The sequence below is a fragment of the Oncorhynchus keta genome, chromosome 17, assembly GCF_023373465.1.
Source record: "Oncorhynchus keta strain PuntledgeMale-10-30-2019 chromosome 17, Oket_V2, whole genome shotgun sequence".
Classification (NCBI taxonomy): domain Eukaryota; kingdom Metazoa; phylum Chordata; class Actinopteri; order Salmoniformes; family Salmonidae; genus Oncorhynchus; species Oncorhynchus keta.
The window spans coordinates 59,618,542-59,630,416 of record NC_068437.1 but is presented as its reverse complement, the minus strand read 5'-3'; the positions used below and the strand labels follow the sequence as shown (position 1 = coordinate 59,630,416).

Here is an 11,875-nt window from a genome sequence, read left to right as displayed (position 1 = left end):
TCTCTCCACCCCCTCCCCCCTCCCTCTTCCCCCTCCAGCGTTACGTGGACGGTGGTATCAGTGATAATCTGCCTCAGTATGAACTGAAGAACACCATCACTGTGTCTCCATTCTCTGGAGAGAGTGACATCTGCCCCAGAGACCGATCCACCAACATGCATGAACTACGATTCACCAACACCTCCATCCAGTTTACACTCACCAACCTCTACAGAGTGTCCAGAGCTCTGTTTCCCCCTGAGCCACAGGTACACACACACACGCACGCACACACACACACACACACACACGCACGCACGCACGCACGCACGCACGCACGCACGCACGCACGCACGCACGCACGCACGCACGCACACACACACACACACACACACACACACACACACACACACACACACACACACACACCTCTACAGAGTGTCCAGAACTCTGTTTCCCCTGATCCACAGGTACACACACACACACACACACACACACACACACACACACACACACACACACACACACACACACACACACACACACACACACACACACACCTCTACAGAGTGTCCAGAACTCTGTTTCCCCTGATCCACAGGTACACACACACACACACACACACACACACACACACACACACACACACACACACACACACACACATAGACACACACACACACCTCTACAGAGTGTCCAGAACCCTGTTTCCCCCTGATCCACAGGTACTATAGTAACTTACATTTATTCATATATACATGCATTTACATAATGTACTAATACTATGATAATACACTAATTTACATAATGTACTAATGGTGTGATAATATATGTATTCACATAATGTACTAATGATATGATAATATATGTATTTACATAATGTAATAGTAATAATATAATATGCTAATTTACATAATGTAATACTACTACTAATAATAATATGATACTATTTTCATTTACATAATGTGCTAATGGTATGATCATATATGTATTTACATCATGTAATAATATGCTAATTTACATCATGTAAATATGATAATATATGTATTTACATCATGTAATAATATGCTAATTTACATAATGTAAATATGATAATATATGTATTTACATCATGTAATAATATGCTAATTTACATAATGTAAATATGATAATATATGCCATTCATCAGCCATTTTCATCCAAAGCGACAGTACATTGTGTGTTTGTTTTAGTATGTGTGATCCGTGCATGAATTGAAACCACGAGCTTGGCATTGCTACCACCACACATTCTTACCAACCCGAGCCACACGGGACATTACGTACTGTTATTTACAAGGTGTCCTTACGGAGACAGACTCTCCGAATGAGGATATTTACTGTGTCTGTGTTTCTTTGTTTCAGGTTATGAAGACCATGTGTAAACAGGGATATAAAGATGCCCTTCACTTCCTGAAGAAGAACGGTAAGAAACCTTTCTAAGGCTATTTAATGCTTTAGTATAGACTGATGACCAACCAGACAGACTGATGATCAACCAGACAGACTGATGACCAACCAGTCAGACTGATACCCAAACCAGACAGACTGATACCCAAACCAGACAGACTGATACCCAAACCAGACAGACCGACGACCAACCAGACAGACCGACGACCAACCAGACAGACTGATGATCAACCAGACAGACTGATGATCAACCAGACAGACTGATGACCAACCAGAGAGACTGATGACCAACCAGACAGACTGATGACCAACCAGACAGACTGATGACCAACCAGACAGACCGATGATCAACCAGACAGACTGATGACCAACCAGACAGACTGATGACCAACCAGACAGACCGATGACCAACCAGTCAGACTGATACCCAAATCAGACAGACTGATACCCAAACCAGACAGACTGATACCCAAACCAGACAGACTGATGACCAACCAGACAGACTGATGACCAACCAGACAGACTGATGACCAACCAGACAGACTGATGACCAACCAGACAGACTGATGATCAACCAGACAGACTGATGACCAGACAGACTGATGACAACAGACAGACTGATGATCAACCAGACAGACTGATGACCAACCAGACAGACTGATGACCAGACAGACTGATGATTAACAGACTGATGACCAACCAGACAGACTGATGACCAACCAGACAGACTGATGACCAACCAGACAGACTGATGACCAACCAGACAGACTGATGATCAACCAGACAGACTGATGACCAACCAGACAGACTGATGACCAACCAGACAGACTGATGACCAACCAGACAGACTGATGACCAACCAGACAGACCGATGATCAACCAGACAGACTGATGACCAACCAGACAGACTGATGACCAACCAGACAGACCGATGACCAACCAGTCAGACTGATACCCAAATCAGACAGACTGATGACCAACCAGTCAGACTGATACCCAAACCAGACAGACTGATGACCAACCAGACAGACTGATACCCAAACCAGACAGACTGATGACCAACCAGAGAGACTGACGACCAACCAGACAGACTGATGACCAACCAGACAGACCGATGACCAACCAGACAGACCGATGACCAACCATACAGACTGATGACCAACCAGACAGACCGATGACCAACCAGACAGACCGATGACCAACCAGAGAGACAGACGACCAACCAGAGAGACCGATGACCAACCAGACAGACCGACGACCAACCAGAGAGACCGACGACCAACCAGACAGACCGATGACCAACCAGACAGACCGGCGACCAACCAGACAGACCGATGACCAACCAGACAGACTGATGACCAACTAGAGAGACCGATGACCAACCAGACAGACTGATGACCAACCAGACAGACCGATGACCAACCAGACAGACCGATGACCAACCAGAGAGACCGATGACCAACCAGACAGACAGATGACCAACCAGACAGACCGATGACCAACCAGAGACCGACGACCAACCAGAGAGACCCACGACCATCCAGACAGACCCACGACCAACCAGACAGACCGATGACCAACCAGACAGACCGACGACCAACCAGAGAGACCGACGACCATCCAGACAGACCGACGACCAACCAGATAGACCGATGACCAACCAGACAGACTGATGACCAACCAGACAGACCGATGACCAACCAGACAGACCGATGACCAACCAGACAGACTGATGACCAACCAGACAGACCGATGACCAACCAGAGAGACTGATGACCAACCAGACAGGCCGATGACCAACCAGACAGACTGATGACCAACCAGACAGACTGATGACCAACCAGACAGACCGATGACCAACCAGACAGACCGATGACCAACCAGACAGACCGATGACCAACCAGACAGACCGATGACCAACCAGACAGACCGATGACCAACCAGAGAGACCGATGACCAACCAGACAGACCGATGACCAACCAGAGAGACCGATGACCAACCAGAGAGACCGACGACCAACCAGACAGACCGACGACCAACCAGTCAGACCGATGACAAACCAGACAGACCGATGACCAACCAGACAGACCGATGACCAACCAGACAGACAGATGACCAACCAGAGAGACAGATGACCAACCAGAGAGACTGATGACCAACCAGACAGACCGATGACCAACCAGAGAGACCGATGACCAACCAGAGAGACTGATGACCAACCAGACAGACCGATGACCAACCAGAGAGACCGATGACCAACCAGAGAGACCGATGACCAACCAGACAGACTGATGACCAACCAGACAGACCGATGACCAACCAGACAGACCGATGACCAACCAGAGAGACCGATGACCAACCAGACAGACTGATGACCAACCAGACAGACTGATGACCAACCAGACAGACAGATGACCAACCAGAGAGACCGACGACCAACCAGACAGACAGACGACCAACCAGACAGACCGACGACCAACCAGACAGACTGATGACCAACCAGACAGACCGACGACCAACCAGACAGACCGATGACCAACCAGACAGACTGACGAACCAACCAGACAGACCGACGACCAACCAGACAGACCGATGACTAACCAGACAGACTGACGAACCAACCAGACAGACCGACGACCAACCAGAGAGACCGATGACCAACCAGACAGACCGATGACCAACCAGACAGACCAACGACCAACCAGAGAGACTGATGACCAACCAGACAGAATGACGAACCAACCAGACAGACCAAAGACCAACCAGACAGACCGACGACCAACCAGACAGACCGACGACCAACCAGACAAACCGACGACCAACCAGAGAGACCGACGACCAACCAGACAGACCAACGACCAACCAGACAGACCGACGACCAACCAGAGAGACTGACGAACCAACCAGACAGACTGATGACCAACCAGACAGACCGACGACCAACCAGACAGACCGACGACCAACCAGACAGACCGATGACCAACCAGACAGACCGATGACCAACCAGAGAGACCAACGACCAACCAGAGAGACTGATGACCAACCAGACAGACCGACGACCAACCAGACAGACCGACGACCAACCAGACAGACCGACGACCAACCAGACAGACCGATGACCAACCAGACAGACCGACGACCAACCAGACAGACCGACGACCAACCAACCAGACAGACCGACGACCAACCAGACAGACCGATGACCAACCAGACAGACCGACGACCAACCAGACAGACCGACGACCAACCAACCAGACAGACCGACGACCAACCAGACAGACCGCAGGTTCTTAACTGTGTTGTTTGTCGATGTTTCAGGACTACTGAATCATCCAGGACCCCACAGACCTCTGATAGCTGACGGTGAGGATGACGAAGAGGACATCATGAACGAGGATGATGATGAGGAAGAGCATGAGGAGCATCATGTAGAGAACGAGATCAGACCCAGCGAGGATGGGGTAGTGGTAAACCCCTCCCAATCCGCCATTGAGGATCACATCTTTGAACATCTGCCACCCAGACTACACAAAGGTAAGACTAAAGAACAGCAAATCCCAGTGAGCAGAATTGGTTGAAAAAAATGTATTTTCAAATAAAAATAAAATAAAAATACATATTTTCAACATCTATTAAATGTATTTTAAACATCTTCTAAATAAGGGGTATGAATCGTGCCCATACATTTTAGAGGCCTACCTCAAGACCCATCTCCAGAACATAGTCTCAGAAAGGCACGAGACAACTGACAAATATCCAATCAACAAGACTGGACTTGAGAAAGGCCTTGTAAGTAAGCCTTGTCTGAGCCAGAATGGCCCATAGGGCAGGAGTCTATCTCCTGGTTCTGTAGAGAGGCAGCTTGATGTACAGGACACCCCCTGGACAGGACACTAGTCTATCTCCTGGTTCTGTAGAGAGGCAGCTTGATGTACAGGACACCCCCTGGACAGGACACTAGTCCATCTCCTGTTTCTGTAGTGAGACAGCTTGATGTACCAGGACACTAGTCTATCTCCTGGTTCTGTAGTGAGGCAGCTTGATGTGCCAGGAGTCATCTCCTGGTTCTGTAGTGAGACAGCTGATGTACAGGACACCCCCTAGTCTATCTCCTGTTTCTGTAGTGAGACAGCTTGATGTACCAGGACACCCCTGGACCCCACAGGACACTAGTCTATCTCCTGTTTCTGTAGTGAGACAGCTTGATGACAGCTACACCCCTGGACATAGTCTATCTCCTGTTACTGTAGAGAGACAGCTTGATGACACCCCCTGGACAGGACACTAGTCTATCTCCTGTTTCTGTAGTGAGACAGCTTGATGTACAGGACACCCCTGGACAGGAGTCTATCTCCTGGTTCTGTAGAGAGGCAGCTTGATGTACAGACACCCCCTGGACAGGACACTAGTCCATCTCCTGTTTCTGTAGTGAGACAGCTTGATGTACCAGGACACTAGTCTATCTCCTGGTTCTGTAGTGAGACAGCTTGATGGTACACCCCTGGACAGGACACTAGTCTATCTCCTGTTTCTGTAGTGAGAGACAGCTTGATGTACCAGTACACCCCTGGACAGGACACTAGTCTATCTCCTGGTTCTGTAGTGAGACAGCTTGATGTACAGGACACCCCTGGACAGGACACTAGTCTATCTCCTGTTTCTGTAGTGAGGCAGATGTGCCAGACACTAGTCTATCTCCTGGTTCTGTAGAGGCAGCTGATGTACAGGACACCCCCTGGACAGGACACTAGTCTATCTCCTGTTTCTGTAGTGAGACAGCTTGATGTACAGGACCCTGGACAGGACACTAGTCTATCTCCTGTTTCTGTAGTGAGACAGCTTGATGTACAGTACACCCCTGGACAGGACACTAGTCTATCTCCTGTTTCTGTATGTACCAGGACACTCTATCTCCTGTTTCTGTAGTGAGACAGCTTCTTACTCTCACCCCTGTATCTGTAGTGAGACTCTGACACCTCTCTGTCTATCTCCTGTTCTCTCAGAGTATCTCGATCTCCTGTTTCACAGCTTGATGTACCAGGACACCCCTGGACAGGACACTAGTCCATCTCCTGTTTCTGTAGTGAGACAGCTTGATGTACAGGACACCCCTCAGGACACTAGTCTATCTCCTGTTTCTGTAGTGAGACAGCTTGATGTACAGGACACCCCTGGACAGGACACTAGTCCATCTCCTGTTTCTGTATCTACAGGACACCCCTCAGGTCATCTCCTGTTTCTGAGACAGCTTGATGTCACCCCTGGACAGGACACTAGTCGATCTCCTGTTTCTGTAGTCTGATGTCTGGACACCCCTGGACAGGACACTTCGATCTCCTGTTTCTGTAGTGAGACAGCTGATGTACCAGGACACCCCTGGACAGGACACTGTCATCTCCTGTTTCTGTAGTGAGACAGCTTGATGTACCAGGACACCCCTCTGACACTAGTCTATCTCCTGTTTCTGATGTACCAGGACACTAGTCTATCTCCTGGTTCTGTAGTGAGACAGCTACCAGGACACCCCTGGACAGGACACTAGTCCATCTCCTGTTTCTGTAGTCTTGATGTACCAGGACACTAGTCTGTCTCCTGTTTCTGTAGTGAGACAGCTTGATGTACCAGTACACCCCTGGACAGGACACTAGTCTATCTCCTGTTTCTGTAGTGAGACAGCTTGATGTACAGGACACCCCTGGACAGGACACTAGTCTATCTCTGGTTCTGTAGTGAGACAGCTTGATGTACCAGGACACCCCTGGACAGGTAGTCCATCTCCTGTTTCTGTAGTGAGACAGCTTGATGTACCAGGACACCCCTGGACAGGACACTTCCATCTCTGTTTCTGTAGTGAGACAGCTTGATGTACCAGGACACTAGTCTGTCTCTGTTTCTGTCAGCTCTCTATTCATGTCTCTCCAGTGTGTAGTCTGTATTCAGGAAATGTTTGTCACTCTCTTCTCTCTGCTGCTCTCTGTAGGCAGAGTAAAGAACAGCATCTGCTAAATAAAAGCTATGTATTGTTCCCCATGCCTCCCTCTGTAGCTCTCTCAGTATCTCTCTCTGTATCTCTCTCTGTCACTCTCTTCTTCTCTCTGTATCTATCTCTGTCACTCTCTTCTTCTCTCGGTATCTCTCTCTGTCACTCTCTTCTTCTCTCTGTCACTCTCTCTTCTTCTCTCAGTATCTCTCTCTGTCACTCTCTCTTCTTCTCTCAGTATCTCTCTCTGTCTCTTATTCTCTCAGTATCTATCTCTGTCACTCTCTTCTTCTCTCAGTATCTCTCTCTGTCACTCTCTCTTCTTCTCTCAGTATCTCTCTCTGTCACTCTCTCTGTCACTCTCTCTTCTTCTCTCAGTATCTCTCTCTGTCACTCTCTTCTTCTCTCTGTATCTATCTCTGTCACTCTCTCTTCTTCTCTCTGTATCTATCTCTGTCACTCTCTTCTTCTCTCTGTATCTCTCTCTGTCACTCTCTCTTCTTCTCTCTGTATCTCTCTCTGTCACTCTCTCTCTTCTTCTCTCAGTATCTCTCTCTGTCACTCTTCTTCTCTCAGTATCTCTCTCTGTCACTCTCTTCTTCTCTCTGTATCTCTCTCTGTCACTCTCTTCTTCTCTCTGTATCTCTCTCTGTCACTCTCTCTTCTTCTCTCTGTAGCTCTCTGTCACTCTCTATTCTTCTCTCAGTATCTATCTCTGTCACTCTCTCTTCTTCTCTCAGTATCTCTCTCTGTCACTCTCTCTTCTTCTCTCAGTATCTATCTCTGTCACTCTCTCTTCTTCTCTCAGTATCTCTCTCTGTCACTCTCTCTTCTTCTCTCTGTCACTCTCTCTTCTTCTCTCAGTATCTCTCTCTCTCTGTCTCTCTCTCTGTCTCTCTCTTCTTCTCTCTGTATCTCTCTCTGTCACTCTCTTCTTCTCTCTGTATCTATCTCTGTCACTCTCTTCTTCTCTCTGTATCTATCTCTGTCACTCTCTTCTTCTCTCTGTATCTATCTCTGTCACTCTCTCTTCTTCTCTCTGTAGCTCTCTCTTCTTCTCTCAGTATCTCTCTCTGTCACTCTCTTCTTCTCTCTGTATCTCTCTGTCTTCTCTTCTTCTCTCTGTATCTATCTCTGTCACTCTCTTCTTCTCTCTGTATCTCTCTCTGTCACTCTCTCTTCTTCTCTCTGTAGCTCTCTGTCACTCTCTATTCTTCTCTCAGTATCTATCTCTGTCACTCTCTATTCTTCTCTCAGTATCTATCTCTGTCACTCTCTCTTCTTCTCTTGTAGCTCTCTCTTCTTCTCTCAGTATCTCTCTCTGTCACTCTCTTCTTCTCTCTGTATCTCTCTCTTCTTCTCTTGTAGCTCTCTCTGTATCTATCTCTGTCTCTCTCTTCTTCTCTCAGTATCTCTCTCTGTCACTCTCTCTTCTTCTCTCAGTATCTCTCTCTGTCACTCTCTCTTCTCTCTGTATCTCTGTCACTCTCTATTCTTCTCTCAGTATCTATCTCTGTCACTCTCTCTTCTTCTCTTGTAGCTCTCTCTTCTTCTCTCAGTATCTCTCTGTCACTCTCTCTTCTTCTCTTGTAAGCTCTCTCTGTATTTCTCTCTGTCACTCTCTCTTCTTCTCTCAGTATCTCTCTCTGTCACTCTCTCTTCTTCTCTTGTAGCTCTCTCTGTCACTCTCTCTTCTTCTCTTGTAGCTCTCTCTGTATCTCTCTCTGTCACTCTCTTCTTCTCTCAGTACCTCTCTCTGTCACTCTCTTATTCTCTCAGTATCTCCCTCTGTCACTCTCTCTTCTTCTCTCAGTATCTCTCTCTGTCACTCTCTCTTCTCTCTGTATCTCTGTCACTCTCTATTCTTCTCTCAGTATCTATCTCTGTCACTCTCTCTTCTTCTCTCAGTATCTCTCTCTGTCACTCTCTCTTCTTCTCTTGTAGCTCTCTCTGTCACTCTCTTCTTCTCTTGTAGCTCTCTCTGTATCTCTCTCTGTCACTCTCTTCTTCTCTCAGTACCTCTCTCTGTCTCTCTTCTTCTCTCAGTATCTCCCTCTGTCACTCTCTTATTCTCTCAGTACCTCTCTCTGTCACTCTTCTTCTCTCAGTATCTATCTCTGTCACTCTTCTATTCTTCTCTCTGTAGCTCTCTCTTCTTCTCTCAGTATCTCTCTGTCACTCTCTCTTCTCTCTGTATCTCTTCTCTCTGTCACTCTCTATTCTTCTCTCAGTATCTCTCTCTGTCACTCTCTCTCTTCTTCTCTTTCTCTCTGTCACTCTCTCTTCTTCTCTCAGTATCTCTCTGTCACTCTCTATTCTTCTCTCAGTATCTATCTCTGTCACTCTCTCTCTTCTCTTGTAGCTCTCTCTTCTTCTCTGTATCTCTCTCTGTCACTCTCTTCTTCTCTCTGTATCTCTCTCTTCTTCTCTTGTAGCTCTCTCTGTATCTATCTCTGTCACTCTCTTCTTCTCTCAGTATCTCTCTCTGTCACTCTCTTCTTCTCTCTGTAGCTCTCTGTCACTCTCTCTTCTTCTCTCTGTAGCTCTCTGTCACTCTCTATTCTTCTCTCAGTATCTATCTCTGTCACTCTCTCTTCTTCTCTTGTAGCTCTCTCTTCTTCTCTCAGTATCTCTCTGTCACTCTCTCTTCTTCTCTTGTAAGCTCTCTCTGTATTTCTCTCTGTCACTCTCTCTTCTCTCAGTATCTCTCTCTGTCACTCTCTCTTCTTCTCTTGTAGCTCTCTCTGTCACTCTCTCTTCTTCACTTGTAGCTCTCTCTGTATTTCTCTCTGTCACTCTCTTCTTCTCTCAGTTCTCTCTCTGTCACTCTTCTTCTCTCAGCTCTCTGTCACTCTCTTATTCTCTCAGTATCTCTCTCTGTCACTCTTCTTCTCTCAGTATCTCCCTCTGTCACTCTCTTATTCTCTCAGTATCTCTCTCTGTCACTCTCTCTTCTTCTCTCAGTATCTCTCTCTGTCACTCTCTCTTCTCTCTGTATCTCTTGTAGCTCTCTCTGTCACTCTCTCTTCTTCTCTTGTAGCTCTCTCTGTATCTCTCTCTGTCACTATCTTCTTCTCTCAGTACCTCTCTCTGTCACTCTCTTCTTCTCTCAGTATCTCTCTCTGTCACTCTCTCTTATCTCTGTATCTCCCTCTGGCACTCTCTCTTCTTCTCTCTGTATCTCCCTCTGTAGCTCTCTCTTCTTGTCTCTGTACCTCTCTCTTCTCTGTGTAGCTCTCTCTTCTTGTCTCTGTAGTTCTCTAATCTTCTCTCTGTAACTCTCATGTATTAAGGTAATGTTTTCAGTGAGTGAATTGTTCTCTATCCTCTCTCTGTAACTCATATATTTAGGTCATATATTTAGTCAGTGATGTGTTCTCTCTCTCTCTCTCTCTCTCTCTCTCTGTCTCTCTCTGTCTCTCTCTCTCTCTCTCTCTCTCTCTCTCTCTCTCTCTCTCTCTCTCTGTCTCTCTCTGTCTCTCTCTGTAGCTCTGGTTGAAGCCTGCAAGGAGAGATACAGTCTGGTCCAGTCGCTAAGCAACCTGCTGCCAGTCAGGATGGTGATGGCTATGATGCTTCCCTATACCCTTCCCCTGGAGTCTGCTCTGTCCATGACTGTTAGGTAGGACTAGACCCTATACCCTCCCCCTGGAGTCTGCTCTGTCCATGACTGTTAGGTAGGACTAGACCCTATACCCTCCCCCTGGAGTCTGCTCTGTCCATGACTGTTAGGTAGGACTAGACCCTATACCCTCCCCTGAGTCTGCTCTGTCTATGACTGTTAGGTCTAGACTCTATACCCTTCCCCTGGAGTCTGCTCTGTCCATGACTGTTAGTTAGGACTAGACCCTATACCCTCCCCTGGAGTCTGCTCTGTCTATGACTGTTTGGTAGGACTAGACTCTATACCCTTCCCTGGAGTCTGCTCTGTCCATGACTGTTAGGTAGGACTAGACCCTATACCCTCCCCCTGGAGTCTGCTCTGTCCATGACTGTTAGGTAGGACTAGACCCTATACCCAGGAGTCTGCTCTGTCCATGACTGTTAGGTAGGACTAGACCCTATACCCTCCCCTTGGAGTCTGCTCTGTCCATGACTGTTAGGTAGGACTAGACCCTATACCCTCCCCTGGAGTCTGCTCTGTCCATGACTGTTAGGTAGGACTAGACCCTGTACCCTGGAGTCTGCTCTGTCTATGACTGTTAGGTAGGACTAGACCCTATACCCTTCCCCTGGAGTCTGCTCTGTCTATGAATGTTAGGTAGGACTAGACCCTATACCCTTCCCCTGGAGTCTGCTCTGTCCATGACTGTTAGGTAGGCCTAGACCCTATACCTTCCCCTGGAGTCTGCTCTGTCTATGACTGTTAGGTAGGACTAGACCCTATACCCTCCCCTTGGAGTCTGTTCTGTCTATGACTGTTAGGTAGGACTAGACCCTATACCCTCCCCTGGAGTCTGCTCTGTCCATGACTGTTAGGTAGGCCTA

At 47.5% G+C, this 11,875-nt stretch overlaps 1 protein-coding gene across 16 annotated transcripts in view; it reads left to right on the top strand.

Moving 5' to 3' along the window:
• pnpla2 (patatin-like phospholipase domain containing 2) overlaps window positions 1-11,875 on the top strand; it is a 34,718-nt gene that overhangs the window by 11,027 nt on the left and 11,816 nt on the right. For all 16 annotated transcript variants that reach the window (XR_008067217.1, XR_008067216.1, XR_008067214.1 and 13 more), the window contains exons 4-7: window positions 39-248; window positions 1,362-1,422; window positions 4,726-4,941; window positions 10,877-11,009. Coding sequence is in view for 1 of the 16 variants with exons in the window: in XM_052466804.1 (XP_052322764.1) it covers window positions 39-248; window positions 1,362-1,422; window positions 4,726-4,941; window positions 10,877-11,009 (620 nt within the window). In the remaining 15 variants the exon portion in view is untranslated. The remainder of the gene's footprint in view (window positions 1-38; window positions 249-1,361; window positions 1,423-4,725; window positions 4,942-10,876; window positions 11,010-11,875) is intronic.